General features: G+C 40.6%; 1 protein-coding gene across 1 annotated transcript in view; it reads left to right on the top strand.

Moving 5' to 3' along the window:
- The window catches only part of ENTPD1 (ectonucleoside triphosphate diphosphohydrolase 1), a 133,415-nt gene that overhangs the window by 80,573 nt on the left and 32,192 nt on the right, over positions 1-20,650 (top strand). Inside the window, exon 3 of the mRNA XM_060193083.1 lies at positions 18,709-18,826. Coding sequence (XP_060049066.1) covers positions 18,709-18,826 — 118 coding nt within the window. The remainder of the gene's footprint in view (positions 1-18,708; positions 18,827-20,650) is intronic.

Raw genomic sequence — 20,650 nt, 5'->3', positions numbered from 1 at the left:
TCAATACCTAATGTGTTGACATGATAAAATGCTTACTATTATTATTATTTTTTTAATCACTTAAACAATTTTAAACTTAGTTTGTTAGAATCTTTGTTTATCACAAAGCTTATCACACCCTTAGGGCAGCTATAAACAAGGGTGGGTACACAATTTAATTGATCTTTCACTTAAAAAGCTAAGATAAACCTCATAGCTTAAATGTTTAAAAATAAATTTTTACTGTTACATTTATTTTAGATGACAATATTAGACTAAATAATTTTGTTGAATCACATCTGCCGAATAAAAAAAAAATTATCAGGCCAGGAATATCATGTTTAACCCTTTATTCCTGGCAAGGCCACTGTTCTACCCTGACTGGGTCATTACAAAGCCAGACTAAGCACGGAATTTGTTACAGTGGCAGTTGGTATTGGGGTGCTGTTAAGGTTTACAATTCTCACAAGAGTGAGAGAGACTGTAGAGGCATTTTACCATGCCTAGAGATCTCAGAAAATCTTTTAACTAATGAACTGATGCTGATATTAGCTATCAGAAGGATGAAACTGTCTTATATTTTAGTCTGGTAAAGGTGTGCCAACTCTACAAGTCAGGATCTTTAAAATCACATTCAGCTTAAGTAAATCTTATTTAAAACTTAAAACAAAATCTAGTTATTTCAGAGGGTTAACACACATTAGTGAAAAAAAAGTTAGCACACAAATTTAAAACAGACATTCGTGGTGAAAAAAAAATTTTTTTCTTAGCTCACAACCACTCCCCCCCCCCCCCCCCCCCCCCCCCCCCCCCCCCCCCGCCACCCGACCCCAGGAGGGGCGGGTGTGGCTAGAGGAATGACTGACTGCAGTCTTTGCTAATCTGTGGAGCAGGATCTCTGTGATGTGATTGGCTGCACGGATGGAACAGGCGGGCTTAGTTTACCACCCAGCCTAGAAAAAAATTTAGGAAGTTTCTTTTCTGGGCTAATGTACATTTTAGATTTTTAAAGAAACAAATCATTGAATTGCTATCAAAAGTGTGTGCTGGTTCTCTAATAACCTTTAAGTTAAAGAGACCGTCTTGTTTGATTGATTTCTTTCTTTCTTTAAAGAATAACTTGCTAGCCAGGTAATATCTCACTCAGAACTGGTTTAATCATTTTCTGAGGGCTCTGGCTGTCACAAAAAAGCTTTATCTTTTGCGTTTTCCTTTTAAGCAGTAAATAGCAGTTTTAAGACCATGCCTAGGTCCACTTTAATGTCTGATTGACTCAGAAATTAGGAGAGGGTATAGAACAAAATGCCACAAAAGTGGGAGAGGAAAAATTAGGTCAGACTCGTTTAAGATTAAACAGGGGAAGGACACTCAGTTTCTCAGAGCCTGGCCAGGGTTCTGATCTGCTAAGGTTCCTTCTCTGCGTCCACTCCACGAGCTTCCCTGAAGCTTGAAGGATAGGGAGAAGGAGAGAAAGATCACAGGGACTCAAACGAGAGTCTCGGGGTTACCTTCCGATGTACTTTGGTACTGCTTCTTCATTCCTGGAGTCACGGTCCCGATCCTCTACGGTTGGGCCAGCATTTTTTTCAACCGGGTGCTTGGGGTCGGGAAATTCTGCCCCACGCTATGGGCTCCAGATTTCGGGGTGTCTTTCTCCTTCTCCGGCAGGGTGTCCTCCAGGGGAAAGGTAATGAGCTGGTTCTTTCTCGCTCACGACAGGGGTGACACGAAGTAAAAGACACCAGGGGACTCTTAGCGTGAATCTAGAATCTGAGTCCTTAGAGTCCCAGAATCCTAGAGTCCGTTTATTGGCAAAGTGGACATGAGTTAAATAGAAAAGCAATGGAGGTAATTATTGTTGCAATATGACAGAAATTACAGGTTTCTTAACAGTCAGCATGCCCCTAAGGTAGGGGGTTGGTATGACAGGAATTGATGAGATACAAGACAGTTATTTTCCATAACACAGGCAACTTAATTATCCAAAGGTATTTGAGAGAAGCATAGGGGTTAAACCCGTAGGGTGAGACAGAGAGAAGATGGATATCAAAAGGCCATATAGTTTGGAATTTCTCTTGTCTGGGCTCTGAGGTGTGTGATGAAGTGTGTGATAAGGTGTGTTCTTCTGTGATCAGAAGGTGACTTTGAATAAGTGAATCTGCAGCCATGTGGCCTGCAGTTAATGGAGGGAAGTACTGGGGTATCTGTGGGCCTGAGAGTCAAGAAGGAAAGAACCAAGTCTGAGTTTCCCCCCTTATGCTCACCTCGGTTGAGAGAGACTTACCAAGAGGTTATCTTCTCAGACCTCCATCCAAAGATGGGGGTGGTTCTCCCTAAGCTCTATCAGGCTCACACATGTTCCCAACAGGAAGCTTTCCTATTCTTTATCTCTGTGGGAATATAGACCTAGGATCATTAGGGGGTACAGAAGGTGGAAGGCTTCTATTGTTTCTGTTTTTTTATTAATTATTTTCTTTATTATTTATTTTTCCCTTTTGTTGCCCTTGTTATTTTATTGTTGTTGTGGTTATTGTTGTTGATGTCATTATTGTTAGATAGGACAGAGAGAAATGGAGAGAGGAGGGGAAGACAGAGAGGGGGACAGAAAGAGAGACACTTGCAGACCTGCTTCACCGCCTGTGAAGCCAGATCCCCTGTTTTTTTTTTTTGTTGTTGTTGTTTTAATGAGAGAGAGAGATGGGAGGTAGGGGGAGAGGCACACAGGCTAGCACTGCTCAGCTCTGGTGTACTGTAGTGCTTGGAACTGACCCTGAAACATGAAGGTCTTTTGCAGAACCACTATGTTGTCTCCCAAGCCCACACTTGTCTTTATTGATGACTTTTATCTGTGTTGTCCAATTTGATAACCATTAGCTGCAAGCAGTTCAATAAACTTAAGACAATTCAAATAATAATTTAATAAATTGTCATTTGGTTTGATTAGCCACATTTCAAGTACTTAATACCTTAGCTACTCTGTTAAATAACATGGACAGAAAACATTTCTTTTGCTGCAGAAAGTTGTATTGAATATTGCTAACTTCCTCTACCCCATAAGGTTAATTTCAATAATATAGCCCAATATCACCCTATTATCACTTCACTAAAACTCATTTTAGAGAGATACTTTACAGTCTTATACTATTTTCTTTTATTATTATTATTATTATTATTACCGCTATATTATTCTTTTTTTATTTAAGAAAGGATTAATTAACAAAACCATAAGGTAGGAGGGGTACAACTCCACACAATTCAGACCACCCAATCTCCATAACCCACCCCCTCCCCTGATAGCTTTCCCATTCTCTATCCCTCTGGGAGCATGGACCCAGGGTCATTGAGGGTTGCAGGTAGAAGGTCTGGCTTCTGTAATTGCTTCCCCGCTGAACATGGGCGTTGACTGGTCGGTCCTCCCAGTCTGCCTCTCTCTTTCCCTAGTAGGGTGTGTCTCTGGGGAAGCAGAGCTCCAGGACACATTGGTGGGGTCTTCAATCCAGGGAAGCCTGGCCAGCATCCTGGTGGCATCTGAAACCTGGTGATTGAAAAGAGAGTTAACATACGAAGCCAAACAAATTGTTGAGCAATCATGGGCCCAAAGCTTGGAATAGTGGAGAGGAAGTGTTAGGGAGGTACTCACTGCAAACTCTAGTGTACTTCTGCTTTCAGGTATATATTTTGCAGTAGTTTATGGATACGTGTGAACATAAGCTCTCTCTCACAGAAACTGGTGTATATCTAGGTTATGGGACTTTGTTAGAAAGTGAACCACCTGAGATGAAATTAGAGTGTACTATAAAAGGAAAGGTCTCACCTGAGTAATGAAGCTGAAGGGTTGTCATTCCATACGTGAAGTCTCTGGACACAGTCTGAGGTGAAGCATGTTGAGGTGGCAATCGTTGCGTTGGTTAGGTTGTGATCGGCGGATGCAATATTATTTGGTATGGATTGGGAGAGGCATACGGGAAAGTGGGCCCTATCCAAGGATTCCAGGACTGGGGGAAGTAGGGGATCTATAGTGGAGATGTGAGGTTCCTGCTATCTTAGGGTTCAAAAAGACAATCATAGTTAATGTTATCATCACAGTATTTGGTAATTGGGTTAACTTTGAAAAGTCCTTTTGTTATGGTTTGCTGTACAGTATCTAGTATCTTGTATATAGCTGTGCTATTGGATGCTTCTAATCTACTTGGTCTAGGCTTTTGAGAGAGTCCGCATATCAAATACACAGCCTATATATTAAAAAGATTCAGTTTGTGTTTTGAAAAACTTTGAGACATACAATTGATTTTCCCCCTCATATTAATTAACTACTGATTTATATGTCTACATTTTGCTAGGAATGTACATAAACACCATTCCCACTACCAAAAGACTGTGACCCATCCCTCCCACCCACTCCCACCCCCCACTGTCCCAGGAAGCTGCATGTCTACCCCTCACCACAGGGTTTTTACTTTGGTGCCCTACTTACAATTTGATCAGGTCCTGCTTTTAGTTTCCCTTTCAGATCTTCTTACTCAACTTCTGTTGATGAGTGGGATCATCCCATACTCATCTTTATCGTTCTGACTTAGTTCTCTTAACATAGTTCCTTCTAGCTCTGTCCAAGATGGGTCAGAGAAGGTGACCCATTCATTGTTCTTTATAGCTGCATAGTATTCCATTGTGTATATATACCACAGCTTTCTCAAGCCACTCATCTGTTGTTGGGCACCTGGGTTGCTTCCAGGTTTTAGCTATTATGAATTGTGCTGCTATGAACATAGGAGTACACACCTCTTTTTGGTTGGGTGTTATGGAGTCCTTGGGGTATAACCCCAGGAGAGGAATGACTGGATCATATGGAAGGTCCATGTCTAGCCTTCTGAGAGTTTTCCAGACTGCTCTCCACAGAGGCTGGACCAATTTACATTCCCACCAGCAATGTAAAAGGGTTCCTCTGTCCCCACATCCTCTCCAGCATTTGTTGCTGCTGTCCTTTTTTGATGTATGCCATTTTTACAGGAGTGAGGTGGTATCTTAGTGTTGTCTTAATTTGCATTTCTTTGACAATCAGTGACCTAGAGAAGTTTTTCATATGTTTGTTAGCCTTTTGGATCTCCTCTGAGGTGAATGTTTTGTTCATATCCTCTGCCCATTTTTGGATGGGGTCATTTGATTTTTTTGGTGCTAAGTTTGCTGAGCTCTTTATATATTTTGGTGATTAGTTTCTTGTCTGATATTTGGCATGTGAAGATCTTCTCCCATTCTGTGAGGGGTCTCTCTGTTTGTTTAATAGTTTCTTTGTATGTGCAGAAGCTTTTCAATTTGATGTAGTCCTATTGGTTTGTTTCTGCTTTAGTCTTCCTTGCAATTGGGTTTGATTCATCAAATATGTCCTTGTGGTGTAGGTGGGAATGTGTTTTACCAATGTTTTCCTCTAAGTATTTGATTGTTTCTGGTCTGACATCTAGGCCTTTGATCCATTTGGAGTTGATTTTTGTTTCTGGTGAGATAAAGTGGTTCAATTTCATTCTTCTGCATATTACAACCCAGTTTTCTCAGCACCATTTATTGAAGAGAGCCTCCTTTTTCCATTTAATCCTTTGGGCCCCCTTATCAAAGATTAGATGCCCATAGGTGTTGGGATTTATTTCTGGGCTTTCAATTCTGTTCCACTGGTCTGTGTGCCTATTTTTGTTCCAGTACCATGCTGTTTTGATGATGATGGCTTTATAATATAGTTTAAGGTCTGGGAGTGTGATCCTCCATTTCTGTTTCTTTTCCTCAAGATGGTTTTGGCAATTCTGGGTGTTTTCAGGTTCCAGATAAATGATTGTAGTGTTTGTTCTATTCTCTTAAAGAAGCTTGGTGGAACTTTGATGGGTATTGCATTAAATTTGTATATGGCTCTGGGAAGAATATTCATTTTGATGATATTTATTCTTCCATTCCATGAGCATGGTATATCTTTCCATGTCTTGGTATCAGTTTCTATTTCCTTGAGTAGCGACTCATAGTTTTCAGCATACAAGTCTTTCACTTCTTTGGTCAACTTTATTCCTAGGTATTTGATTGATTTTGCTGAAATAGTAAATGGGAGTGATTTCTGGATGTCTTCTTCTTCAGATTTAGTGTTTGCATAAAGAAATTCCACTGATTTTTGTACATTGATTTTGTAGCCTGATACCTTGCTATATTGCCTAATAACTTCCAGTAATTTTCTGCTGGATTCTTTAGGTCTTTCTATGTATACTATCATATCATCTGCAAATAGTGAGAGCTTGACTTCTCCCCTTCCAATCTGTATTCCTTTGATTTCTTTCTCTTGCCTGATTGCTATGGCAAGAACTTCCAATACTATGTTGAAGAGTAACGGTGACAGTGGACAGCCCTGTCTAGTCCCCGATCTGAGGGGGAATGCTTTCAGCTTCTGTCCATTGAGTATGATGTTGGCTGTAGGTTTGCTATATATAGAATCCACAATCTTGAGAAATTTCCCATCTATTCCCATTTTTTGTAGAGTTTTGAGCATGAATGGGTGTTGGATTTTGTCAAAGGCTTTCTCTGCATCTATTGAGATAATCATGTGGTTTTTGGCTTTGCTTTTATTGATGTGGTGAATGACATTGATTGACTTATGGATGTTGAACCAGCCTTGCATTCCTGGGATGAATCCCACTTGGTCATGATGAACAATCTTTTTGATATGTTGCTGTATCCGGTTGGCCAAGATCTTGTTTAATATTTTGGCGTCAATGTTCCTCAGAGATATTGGTCTGTAGTTTTCCTTTTTTGTTCTGTCCCTATCAGCTTTTGGTATCAGGGTGATGTTGGCTTCATAGAAGGTGGAAGGGAGTATTCCTGTTTCTTCAATCTTATGGAATAGCTTAAGAAGTATGGGTATTAACTGTTTCCTGAAAGTTTTGTAGAATTCGTTTGTGAAGCCATCTGGTCCAGGACTTTTGTTGTTGGGGAGATTCTTAATAACGGTTTCAATTTCTTTGTCTGTGATTGGTGCATTTAGATTTTGTAGTGCTTCTTGGTTCAGTTTTGGAAGGGCATATGTTTCTAGGAATTGTTCCATTTCTTCCAGATTCTCTAGCTTGGTGGCATATAGTTCTTTATAGAAGTTTCGCAGGATTCTCTGTATTTCTGTGGTGTCAGTTGTGATATCTCCTCCATTGTTTACAATTCTATTAATTTGAGTCTTCTCTCTTTTTTGTTTGGTGAGTCTGGCTAGGGGTTTGTCAATTTTGTTTAATCTTTCAAAGAACCAACATTTGGCTTCATTGATCTTTTGTATGGTTCTTTTATTTTCGATGTTGTTTATTTCTGCTCTAACTTTAGTGATTTCTGTCCTTCTGGTTGCTTTAGGGTTCCTTTGTTCCTCTTCCTCTAAGTCCTTGAGGTGTGCAGTAAGGTCATTCATTTGAGCTTCTTCTTGGTGTTTAATATGTGATTGTATGGTTATAAGTTTCCCTCTCAGGACTGCTTTAGCTGTGTCCCAAATGTTTTGATAGGTTGTGTCTTCATTTTCATTAGTTTCCAGGAACATTTGAATTTCCTGCTTGAGTGAGTCTCTGACCCAGTGGTTCTTAAGGAGCATGTTGTTTAGTTTCCAAATTCTGTGTCTTTTAATAATTTTCTGTTTGTTGTTAAATGTTAGTTTTACTCCACTGTGGTCTGAGAAGATACTTGGGATGATTTCAATGCTCTTGAATTTATTGATGCTGTCTTTGTGGCCTAACATGTGGTCTATCCTTGAGTATGTGTTATGTGGATTTGAAAAGAAGGTGTATTCCAGTTTTGGGGGATGGAGGAGTCTGAAAATGTCCAAGAGGTCTAGTCTGTCGATCTCTTCATTCAATTCTCTTGTATCTTTATTGGTTCTCTGCTTTGTTGATCTAAGTGTGAGAGTGGGGTATTTATGTCTCCCACTATTATTGTATTACTATTGATGTATTTTTGAAATTCTTTCAGTAGGTGCTTAATGTATTTAGATGGTCCCTCATTGGGTGCATAGATGTTAATAATTGTTAAGTCTTCTTGGCTGATTGATCCTCTAATCATTATGTAATGTCCTTGCCTATCTTTTATTACTTTATTTAATTTAAAATCTATCGTGTCTGAGATGAGAATGGCTGTTCCTGCCCTTTTTTGTGGTCCATTAGCCTGTATGACAGTTTTCCATCCTTTCACTTTAAGTCTGTGTTTATCTTGTTGTGACAGATGGGATTCCTGCAAGCAGCATATGGTTGGGTTATGTTTTCTGATCCATCCCCCAACCCTGTGCCTTTTGATGGGTGAGTTTAAGCCATTGACATTTATTGATATTATGGATTTAATGTATTGTAGTGCCATTGTTAAAAAAAAATGTGTTTGCTCTGATATATTGCAAGTATTATAGTGATGTTCTTGTTTATAAGAGGTCTTTTAGAACCTCTTTCAGGGCCGGCTTGGTGATGGTTGCCTCCTTTAACTGTTGTTTATCTAAGAAGGTTTTGATCTCTCCATCTAGTTTGAATGAAAGCCTAGCAGGATATATTATCCTTGGTTGAAACCCTTTTTCATTCAGGGCTCGATAGATACCTTCTGGCTTTTACAGTTTGAGTGGAGAAGTCTGCAGATAATCTTATGGGTTTTTCCTTGTATGTGACTTTTTGTTTCTCTCTTGCAGCCTTTAGGATCCTTTAGGATCCTTTCTTTATCCTTACTTCTTCTCATTGTGACTATGATGTGTCTTGGTGTCTTCAGGTCTGGGTTGATTCTGTTTGGTACTCTCTGGGCCTCTTGAATCTTGATGTCCTTTCTGTTATTCAGGTCTGAGAAGTTTTCTTCTATTATTTCCTCTAGAATGTTTGCTTCCCCTTTCTCTCTTTCTTCCTCTGGCAGACCAATTATACAAATGTTACTTCTTTTGAGATCATCCCATATGTCTCTGTTGTTGTTTTCAGTGTCTCTCAATCTCTTTTTAAGCTCTTTCACCTCTTTCTTCGTTTTCTCTAACTCATCCTCTGTCTGACTAATTCTGTTTTCTGCTTCTGTTAGTCTGCTTTCCCTTGCCTCAGCTTCTTTCTTCATTACAGCTATTTCAGCTTTCAGTTCTCTAATTGCCTCAAGATAATCAGTATTTTCCTTGGGGTCTCAACTGTTGTTTCCCTAATACTGCCATTCCTTTCCTCCAATGTTGTTTTCATTTCTGTGATTAATAAGTTTATTATTGCTTGCATACTTTTCTTATCTATGGTTACTTCTGGCTGATTTGTAGTTTCTTCTGGGCTCTTGTCTTCATTCATTGGAGTAGCAGTTTTATTTGTTTTTGATCTACCCATTTTTTTGATTTATGTGTTTTTTTTTTAATGCTCTGTTGTTCCTCAGTTGTTGTGTCTTGAGTACAAGTAACACTGTACTAAATACCTTTATGACAATTGCATTCACCAACCTCAGGAATTACAGTAGCAACTGAAGCAAGTATTGAAGTAGTTTAATCATTACCAGTTAGCTAAACAATTTCTCCAATCCGTGAAAAAATAGTAACCAAATCCCAGTGAAGAAAGAGAAAAGAAAGAAAGGATAGCAAGAATAGACAGTTATGCAAATCTACTATCCACTGTATATTCTAGGGGTAACAAGACGGGAAAGGGAACAGAGATACACACATAGAGTCCACTCTGAGTCAGATTTCTTCCCCAAAATAATTCACAAATTCAGACAAGCAAAGAAGAAGGAAGAAGTGTATGACAAGATTAAAAAAAAAGAGAGAGAGGGAGAGACAAGAGAGAGAAAAGGGAAAAGATAAGAAAAAGATCTGTAATTAGAGAGCTGTGAAAGGAAATTCCCAAATTTGTATCAGTGAATTCAAAAAAGCACACTGTTTGTTGGTGTGGGGGCTGGGGGCTGTGACTTTGGAAGCTGTAGGATTAAGGAAGAAGGGATGACAAGAATGAGAAAAAGAAAAAAAAAAGAGAGTGAGAAAAAAGAAAAAGATAAGAAAAAGAACAGTCAAAAAAGGGCAGTGAAAGGAAAGGGTTTTTTTTAATGTATTTATTTTTAATTATTTAATTAGCTATGCGGGGTGAGGTGGGGGGTTTGGCTACTTAGAAAGAAAAAAGGCCAGAGGTTTCAGAAGGGTATAGACTTAGAATTAATGATACACCCTGGTGGGACAGGAATTTGGTAAAGAAAAGGACTGGTTATGGGGGGGGAGGGCCGGGAAGGAGGTATGCTTGAAAATTAAAAGGAAGAAAAAAAATTTTTTTTTCCTTTTTTTTCCCCCTTTTTTTCCCTACTCTAATTCTTAACCCAAATTAAGTTATAGTCACCTCCTTGGTGTCGCTGCTAGGACCCCTTATTGGCTGGCCTGCTAAAGGCAGAAAATCCTACCGTTTCCAGGAGATGTGATCAGAGCTCAGCCACTAGCAGCTTCTCAGTCCGCCATCTTCAGTCTTATACTATTTTCAACTGCACTGCACTGTCATTAAAAAAAAATTTTATCACCAGGATATAGCTGGAACTCAGTGCTTGCCTCACAAATCTACTATTTGTGTCAGACATTGTCTTTCTTTCTTCTTTTTGATAAAGAGAAAAAAATCGACAGAGGGAAGAGGGGATGAGAAGCACAAACACTTGCAGCATAGATCCACCTCTAGGAAATCTTTCCCCTTGCATGTGGGGAGCAGAGACTCCATTCAGTGCACATCCTTGTGCATGGTAACGTGCACTCTACCACCTGCCTCTGCCAGAGCACTGCACAGCTTTGATTTATGGTGGTTATGGGGATTGTTCCCAAGTGGAGGTACTAGAAAGTATTTTTGCATAACCATTATCTCTGTAGCTCCCACTGACATTTTTTTTAAATTTCTAGGTAGTAGGTAGAATATGTTGTCCAGTCTCCCTTTGGAGAATGCAACAGTCTGTACCATTATTGATCCACATTGAGGGCAAGGTCCTATAGGGGCCCACAGAGGGGTCCATTATGTTATTCCTGATTGAGATGATCAGTGACAGTGGTGAGAAGGATCTGTTAGAGGTCCAGGCCCATCATGTCTGTGTGGGAATCCCAGGACGCCCTGACTAGGGCCCCAGGTGATGGGGTGGCCTGGTAGTGACCAAAGAGTCACCATTAAAGTATGCCAGTCTCTTGCCCTTATCCAGCTTTTGTAGTCCTTACTTTGTCTGACAAAGTTAGCTTTGGAGTAATTGAGGGACATGTAATAGGAAGGTGAGGAGGGTATCTAGGTCTAAGTAGAAACTGTTTCATTAGGTAATTTAAGGTGTATTTTTAGGTCTTTCTACTTGCTTGCTTCATTTATTGACTCACTGCAAAATATAACGCATTTTTGCTTTAAAGTATGTATTTTCCCCTAACTTATGGATACATGTACATATGCCCTAGCTCTTAGCTATTTTTTATTTAAAATTTTTTAAGCTTTTTAAAAAATATTTATTTTATTTATTCCCTTTTGTTGTTTATTGTTTTATTGTTGTTGTTATTGATGTCGTCGTTGTTGGATAGGACAGAGAGAAATGGAGAGAAGAGGGGAGATAGAGAGGGGGAGAGAAAGATAGACACCTGCAGACCTGCTTCACCGCTTGTGAATCCACTCCCCTGCAGGTGGGGAGCCGGGGGCTGGAACCGAGATCTTTGCACTGGTTCTTGCGCTTTGTGCTACCTGCGTTTAACCCGCTGTGCTACCGCCCGACTCCCTTATTTAAAATTTTTAAAAAAAATTTTATTTATGAAAAGGAAACACTGACAAAACCACAGGACAAGAGGGATACAACTCCATACAATTCTCACCACTAGAACTCTGTATCCCATCCCCTCCCCTGATGGCTTTCCTATTCTTTTTTTTTTTTTCCCTCCAGGGTTATTGCTGGGCTTGGTGCCTGCATCATGAATCCACCGCTCCTGGAGGCCATTTTCCCCCCTTTTTGTTGCCCTAGTTGTTGCAGCCTCGTTGCAGTTATTATTGCCATTGTTGACGTTGCTTTGTTGTTGGATAGGACAGAGAGAAATGGAGAGAGGAGGGGAAGACAGAGAGAGAGGGGAGAGAAAGATAGACACCTGCAGACCTGCTTCACCGCCCGTGAAGTGACTCCCCTTCAAGTGGGGAGCCGGGGGCTCTAACCGAGATCCTTATGCGTCCCTGCGCTTTGCGCCATGTGCGCTTAACCCACTGCGCCACCGCCCGACTCCCGGCTTTCCTATTTTTTATTAAAATTTTTTAAAATTATCTTTATTTATTTATTGGATAGAGACAGGTAGAAATCGAGAGGGAAGGGGATGATAGGGAGGGAGAGAGACAGAGAGACACCTGCAGCCCTGTTTTCACCACTTGTGAAGCTTTCCCCCTGCAGGTGGGAACCAGGGGATTGAACCTGGGTCCTTGCACATTGTAACATGTGTGCTCAACCAGGTGCGCCACCACCTGCCCCCCTTTTTTATTAAAATTTTTAAATTGGGAGTCGGGCGGTAGCGCAGTGGGTTAAGCGCATGTGGCACAAAGCGCAAGGACCGGCATAAGGATCCCGGTTCGAGCCCCTGGCTCCCCACCTGCAGGGGAGTCGCCTTTACAGGCAGTGAAGCAGGTCTGCAGGTGTCTATCTTTCTCTCCCCCTCTCTGTCTTTCCCTCCTCTCTCCATTTCTCTCTGTCCTATCCAACAACAACAACAATAATAACTACAACAACAAAGGCAACAAAAGGGAATATATAAATAAATAAAATATAAAAAAAGACAAAAAATTTTTAAATTATCTATTTATTTATTGGATAGAGACAGGTAGAAATCAAGAGGGAAGGGGATGATAGGGAGGGAGAGAAAGACAGAGAGACACCTGCAGCCCTGCTTCACCACTTGTGAAGCTTTCCCCCTGCAGGTGGGAAGGCTTTCCTATTTGTTTGTTTTTTGGAGAAAAAAATTTTTAAATAAGCGGGGTCCCAATAGGACCTTTCCCTCAATGTGGATCAACAATGGTAGAGAATGTTCCATCCTCTGAAGGGAGGCTGGACAACATACTGTTATCTACCACCTGAAAAAAATGGGTCCTGATATTGGGGCAGCATGGAACGTTCCTACTCATGACCACAGAATGTGAGCTCAGACCTACAGGGATGCAGAGGTTGTTTTTTTTTTTTAGCTATTTCTATGTTAATGTCACTAAATTGGCACTAGGATTTCGTCTACTAAAAAAAAATAATAATTATCTATCCCCAAGTATAGAAAGTGATGTTATTATATAAGATTTTCTAATTTTATCTTTTCTTTTTTTGGTAGAGATTTTAGAAGGATGTGCTCCAATTTCAAGCCTTAAATATTCCCCAAAATTGTGTTATTTATGTTCTGCTAGATTTTAACATCTTTCAGGCTTTAAAAAAACATACAGACAGACAGATGGCATAAAAATATGAAAGTAATGTCATAAAACTGTATACTAAAGAAAGGTAAACTCTGTGTTCGGTGTCATTTGCCACTGTGTAAAATGTAAAGACAATGACTGGGGCATGGTTCATTGTTGAGGCACAGAACTTGTAACTTTACATGCCTGTAAACCCAGGTTCAATCTTGTTGTTTTGTGCGGGCTATGTTGTTTTCGCCGGGCTGGCTTCACGGGCAGGTAACAGACGACCAGGGACTCATGGTTGAGCTGTAGGCAGTATCTCTTTATTCATGCAGGACACAGCACAATCTAAGATGAGTTAAGCTAAACTCAAGTAGTGTAAAACTCACAATGCTGTCTTTATATATACTTGCCAAGTAGGGTGGAAACAGGATGTGACATAGAGAGGGTGGAGAGAAAAGTGACTGGTGAAAATCAGAGTGTGACAAGGAGGGGGTGGAGCAGGTGAGAATCCTATCACTGAACCACCAATGCCCTGGAGTGCTTTATGTAAATGTAAAAGTGATTTATGTAAATAGACCAAAGCTTTGAATGGGATTAAATCTATCCCTATATAGGCATATGGTTAAGCAGAAGCCAGGGGGAGCCGGCATACTATCCAACACAATCTCTAGCACCACTATATGTCAGAGCTGAGTGGTGGTGTGGTCTTTTTCTAATAAAAAACCTGTGCTTGGGGGCTGGGTTGTGGTGCACCTGATTAAGCACACATATCACTGTGCACTAGAACCCATGCTTGATGCCCAGGTTCCCCATCAAGCCAGGGGAAGAAGCTTCTGGAGCAGTGAAGCAGGTCTACAGTTGTCTCTCTTTCTCTATTTCTTTTTTTAAAAAATATTCATTTATTTATTCCCTTTTGTTGCCTTTGTTGTTTTATTGTTGTGGTTATTATTGATGTCATCATTGTTGGATAGGACAGAGAGAAATGAAGAGAGGAGGGTAAGACAGAGAGGGGGAGAGAAAGATAGACACCTGCAGACCTGCTTCACTGCTTGTGAAGCAACTCCCTTGCAGTTGGGGAGCTGAGGGCTCGAACTGGGGTCCTTAATCCAGTCCTTGAGCTTAGCGCCACCTGTGCTTAACCCACTGCACTACCACCCGACTCCCCCACCTTCTCTATTTCTCCCCCCACCTTAATTTCTCTCTGTCCTATCAAATAAAATATAAAAAGAAAATGAGGACAAAAAAATGGCCACTGGAGCAGTGGATTTGTAGTGCTGGTACTGAGTCACAGTGATAACCCTTTTGGCAACAAAAATAAAAGAAAATAAAATCTGTGTTCTTTTTAAAAGTCTAGCAACTTCAGTATAAGAAGAAGAAAGGAAGAAAATGGTCTCTAATTGTTTATAAACCTGCTAGCATTGCTGTAGCCAGTGGAGACCTGAATTGTTTATAGATTACTAGAGTCACATACAAAAGGACAAACTCTGTTTATTCAAAAGGGCTCACTGAGACTAAGTAATGAGATGGCTGAAGTTACTGTTTAAATATACAGGGAATTTTAACAAAGATTCTGGAGAATTAATATTAATGAGGAGACTAAGAAAAGTTATTACACTCTTGTGTTACTTGGTTTATGGTGTGTGTGTGTGTGTGTGTGTGTGTGTGTGTGTGTGTGACATGGGAGATGTTATTGCTCTACATTAGACTGTGAATATTAACCTATTTTTAGGCTTAAAAGTATTTAGGAGCCATGCTAATTCATTTGATCCAGTAGTTGTTGAATTTTTTCTTTTTGCTTAATGTATAAATTATACCTTGGTGGATATGGAATATATCATATATATATTTATCAACACATTTCTATACGGAAGAGGTTGTATTTAAAAGAGAATTCTGGTGTTACTGAATCTGGTGGGTGCTGGCTCAACAAGGTCAAAAGGGCTTCGCCATTGCTAGCCTTTCCTGAAACAATCAATACCTTATGAGTTCATGAACAGAAAGAAAAAAAAGCATATAGTATCCCCCTAAACTGCTGCAAAATGGTATTTTTCAGATTCCCACAGACTTAGTTCTTTCTAGAACATGCATTAGAAAATGGTGATAGGGTGTGGAGGGCTGGGGGGTGGTGCACCCAGTTAAGCAAACATAGTACTAAGTGCAAGGACCCGAACAAGGAACAAGGTTCAAGTCCTTACTCCCCCACCTGCAGGGGGATCACTTCACAAGTGGTGAAGCAGGTCTACAGGTGTCTCTGTGTTGTCCTCACAAGTTCATCATTATTCAGGCATGATATCCCCCCACACATATTAAACCCATGGTGGAAACCAAAGGTAAATATTAATTGATCCAATTATAGACTTGTCACTGGGTATCTGTAGATACCCAGACTAAATTAGAACTTAATTGCACAAAATAACATATACAAGAATGTTCATTGCAACTATATTTCCATTGGTTTAAAACTAGAAACAGTTTTCCATCAAGAGTAGAATGGATACAAATATAGTGGGTGAACATGATGAAAACCACTCTAGAAATAAAAAGAGTGAACTACTATGGATGCATATAGAGTGCACTACTTTGGATGCATATGGAGTATTGCATCCAAAGAAGTTAGGTATAACGGTTGAAGCTGAGGAAGAACATGACATACTGTGTTAGTCCATTTGTTGCCATTGAAAAACGAGGCAAAACGTATGTCATAGTGATAGAAGTGGAGACAGTGGTTACTTATTAGGTGAATTGATCAAGATAAAGCAACACCTGTATCCTTCTGGCTACTAGAAAATTATGTGTCTGGGTGGTGGGAATTGTGTGGAATTGTACCCCTCCTACCCTACGGTTTTGTTAATTAATACTTTCTTAAATAAAAAAAAATTATGTGTCTGGATCTTGGTGGTGGTTTAAACAAATACCCAGTAATTCATCTAGGTGCATACCTATGATCTGCACACTTGGATATAGTTAGGATTCATTTGAAAGGTGGCCCCAAAATTGAAAACTGGTTAAATTCTTTTTCCTGTGTTTCTCTGTATGAGTCTTAAGATGTTGTGTCTGATTTTGATCCAAATCTAGACTGCTCCCTTGAGTGAATATTTAACTTCTCTGTATGTTAGCTTCTTGCCTAGATAAACTGGGTAAATATTGTATCTACTTTACACTGTTCTGACAGTTAAAATAGATTATTATAAAATGCTTCATATGTTGCCTGGCTGGCCCATTTTATGTACTCAGAGATGTGAAGTCATGATATTTCTCTTTCCTATTCTCTGACCAGCTAGTTCTATCAAGTTTTATCTCCTCCTTTTCTCCTTTACTTTTCCTTTCATTCCATGCTATTCTGAGGACCCCAACACATAGATTGTTGAAGTACTTATCTCTTAAATGTATTAAGCATCATTTATAGCTATATTTGCCATTTAAAATGGCATTCTTAAGAGGACTGGGGATGTGACTCAGTGGTCCAGAGTATGTTTCACATGTATGAGACTCTGAGTTCAGTTCCTGGCACTCCATTCTCACTCACTCCCTCCACAAAGGAAAAAAAAAAAAAGCTGCTTAGTATTTTCCACGTTTCCTTTCTGAAATCTAAGCCATCTATCAGAACAATTAAATCACATACTTGGGGAGTGAGACACACAGGCAATTAGAAGCCTTTGAAGCTTTCCAGATGATTCTAATAGGATTCTGACATGCAAGTAACTTTGGGAGCTACTGGATTATTTTCTTCCTTTCTTTTCACTGCTCCTCCACCTCTTCCTTCCTTTCTTTTCCTCCTCCTTTTCCTCTTCCTCCTCTGTCTCTTTCTACCAGAGTTATTGCTGGGGCTCCATACCTACATAGTTCTTTTGCTCCTGGTAGGCTGACTATTTGTGTATGTATGTATGTATGTATGTATGTATGTATGTATGTATGTATGTATAGAGGGTGAGAGACAGAGAAGGAGAGAGAGATACAGAGGAAGAAAGAAAGAGACCAGACTCCATTGCTCATGAAGTCTTCCTCTCCTACAAGTGCACTCACATCATTGCCGGGAGCTTGAACCCAGGTCCTCATGCGTGGTAATGAGTGCACCCTACTGGGTGAGCCACCCGTCAGCTCCCTGGATTTATGACTTTCTTTCCCTCTATAATGTCTCAGTTACTTCCATATATGGTGCAGAATCTTAGTTGCATGCCAGAGTATCTGAGAAGCTTCTAATGATACTGATATCCAGTCCCTTCCCTGAGTAAGGCCTAATTATCACTCATGCACATCTAGCATCGAGAGGCATTTTTCCAAGAGGTTAGTGTCCAGGATAGATGTTAAGATAAGGGCAACTTGAGGCATACTCTTCCCCAGCCCTACCATGTATGTTTCACTTAAGTACTTCTTCCATGCTGGGGAGATAGCTTAATGGTTATGCAAATGACTTTCCTGCTTGAGGCTCCTTTGGTCTCAGGTTCAATCCCCAGCACCACCTTAAGGCAGAGCAGAGCAGTGCTCTATCTCTCTCCCTCTCACTCTCCCTCAGCCTCTCTCTCACTCTCACTCATTAAAAACAAGTAAAATGGGGTAGGTGGTAGTGCAGTGGGTTAAGCGCACATGGCGCAAAGCACACAGACTGGCATAAGGAGGATCCCAGTTTGAGCTCCAGCTCCCCATCTGCAGAGGGGTCGCTTCACAAGCAGTGAAGCAGGTCTGCAGGTGTCTATCTTTCTCACCCCCTCTCTGTCTCCCCCCCTCTTTCAATTGCTCTCTGTCCTATCCAACAACAGTGATAGCAATAATGGCAACAACAACAATAATAATAACAACGCTAAATGACAAAGATAACAAAAGGGAAAAAATAGCCTCCAGGAGCAGTAGATTCATCATGCAGGCACTGAGCCCCAGTGATAACCCTGGAGACAAAACAAAGGTAAAAAAAATATATATATAGCCTCCAGGGCTATTGCTGGGGCTCATTGCCTGCACCATGAATCCACTGCTCCTGGAGGTCATTTTTTTCGCTTTTGTTGCCCTTGTTGTTGTAGTCTTGTTGTGGTTATTATTGTTGCTGTTGATGTCGTTCGTTGTTGGATAGGACAGAGAGAAATGGAGAGAGGAGGGGAAGACAGAGAGGGGGAGAGAAAGACAGACAACTGCAGACCTGCTTTACCGCTTGTGAAGTGACTCCCCTGCAGGTGGGGAGCCAGGGGCTCAAACCGGGATCCTTAGCCGGTCCTTGCACTTTGTGCCATGTGCACTTAACCCGCTGCGCTACTGCGCTACTGCCCGACACCCAGTAAAATATATTTTTAAAAAATGCTTTTCCCTGTGTTTTTGAATCTGCTGTCATTGTCTTTGTTCTGTTCCAAGCTGAATATGGAGAAGAATGGTGGAATGCTAGTAACCTATTGGTTTGCTTTGCCCTCAGTATGGAGTGGTGCTGGATGCAGGCTCTTCTCATACCAGTATATACATCTATGCATGGCCGGCAGAAAAGGAGAATGACACTGGTGTGGTACGTCAGCTAGACGAGTGCACCGTGAAAGGTAATCAAGGAACCGGGAAGGAGAGAGAGTGAAGAGTGTATGGCAAGTAGAACGCTGAGAGAAAAAAGAATGTGGAACATAGCGGAGTTACTATTGTATTATAATAATAACATTGAAGTCAGCCCCTAGTGTTCAAGCCCTTGAATTATAAGCACATTTGAAACTGAGTCATAGTCGTTCACAACCACAGGACACTTCTGTGTGCCACCCACCAGCTGAGTGCTGGTAACATGTCTCATCTTCACACTCTCCCTGAAAGGTAGGTATCATTCTTTTTTTTTTTTTTAAAAAGAAGATACTAAGATTGAGAAAGGTCACGCCACTACATAAAGTTTTCTTGAGATAGTATGTGATGAAACTGTAGTTAAAAGGAGATTTGCCCAACTTCAAGGGTAGCCAGTGATTCTCAGATTTGAGTCTGCTTCCAAACTATCCAGAGGGTTTGTTTGTTTATTTATTTATTTATTTTTGCCTCCAGGGTGATTGCTGGAGCTGGCTGCCTGTACCACAAATCCACTGCTCCTGGAGGCTATTTTTTCTCCTTTTGTTGCCCTTGTTGTTTTATCATTGCTGTGGTTATTATTATTTTTGTTGTTGATATCATTGTTGTTGGATAAGACAGAGAAAATGTAGGGAGGACAGAGAGGGGGAGAGAAAGATAGACACCTGCAGATCTGCTTCACCGCCTGTGAAGTGACCCCCCCTTAAGGTGGTGAGCCAGGGGCTTGAACCGGGATCCTTATGCCCGCCATTGTGCTTAACCCACTGCATTACCGCCCGACCCCAAGTTTATATTTTATCTTTATTTATTGGATCGAGACAGACAGAAATTGGGAAGTATGGGGAAATAGAAAGGGTGAGAGACAGAGTGACACCTGCTTCACTGTTTAACCACTCACAAAGCTTTCCCCCTGCAGGTAGGGACTGGGGGCTCAAACCTGGGTCCTTGCACAATGTAACATGTATGCTCAACCAGGTGCGCCACCACCCGGCCTTCACAGAGGGTTTGTTAAAGCACAAAGGTTCATTCAGTACATCTGAACTAAGTTCCTAGAATTTCTAACACATTTCCAGCTGATGTTCATGTCACTGGTTCAGAGAATTACTTTTCTTCATCTTCTAATGTAAAGCTTGGAAGAAGTCTTCAATAAGGCTGTACCTTCTATGTGGATCTGGATGGCCAAATCATAGATAGTGAAAGCTGGAAAAAAGGTCTTATGGTTTATTTGAACCTTATTTTACAGGAAAGGAAACAAAATCCTGGAAAGCTAGACTTGTATGTAGCAGGAGAACTAGGACAATGAATCTAGGTCTCCTAACTAGGTTACCTACTCCTCTGGGTCACTTATTGTTCTTTTTCCTAGGTTTTTGTTGTTGTTCTTATTTGTTTGTTTTAATACAGTGCCAGTATTACCACTGAGCTGCCTCAGCCCTCTCCCAGTTTGTTAAAAACTAGATTAAGTTGGTTTTGTTAAGAGAATGCAAAGTAGTGCAGTATTGTACATAAGGTTCTACTTACTTTGTCTTGGTTGCTCTCAGGCAATGCTGGAATTCAGTCCAGAGCCCCAGGTGTGCAAGGCAGGTGCTCTACTGCTAAGATGCTTTTCCCAACCCTGGCTTTCTCTTAATATCACAAAACAAGTTGGAGGTATTGACAGTTCAGTTCTTTTCTCTCCAACTCAACACTCCAGCATGCACCAATGTTCTCTGACCATTGTATCTCATTATATATCATTTGATCCAGGAACCCACTATTGATTTTTTATAAAGACCTATCTTATTTTTAATCATTCAACCTTTACTGCTCCAGGCTGACTTTATTAG

This window comes from Erinaceus europaeus, chromosome 1 (genome assembly GCF_950295315.1).
Source record: "Erinaceus europaeus chromosome 1, mEriEur2.1, whole genome shotgun sequence".
Classification (NCBI taxonomy): domain Eukaryota; kingdom Metazoa; phylum Chordata; class Mammalia; order Eulipotyphla; family Erinaceidae; genus Erinaceus; species Erinaceus europaeus.
The sequence above is the reverse complement of the archived record's forward strand: the minus strand, read 5'-3'. Positions and strand labels throughout refer to the sequence as shown.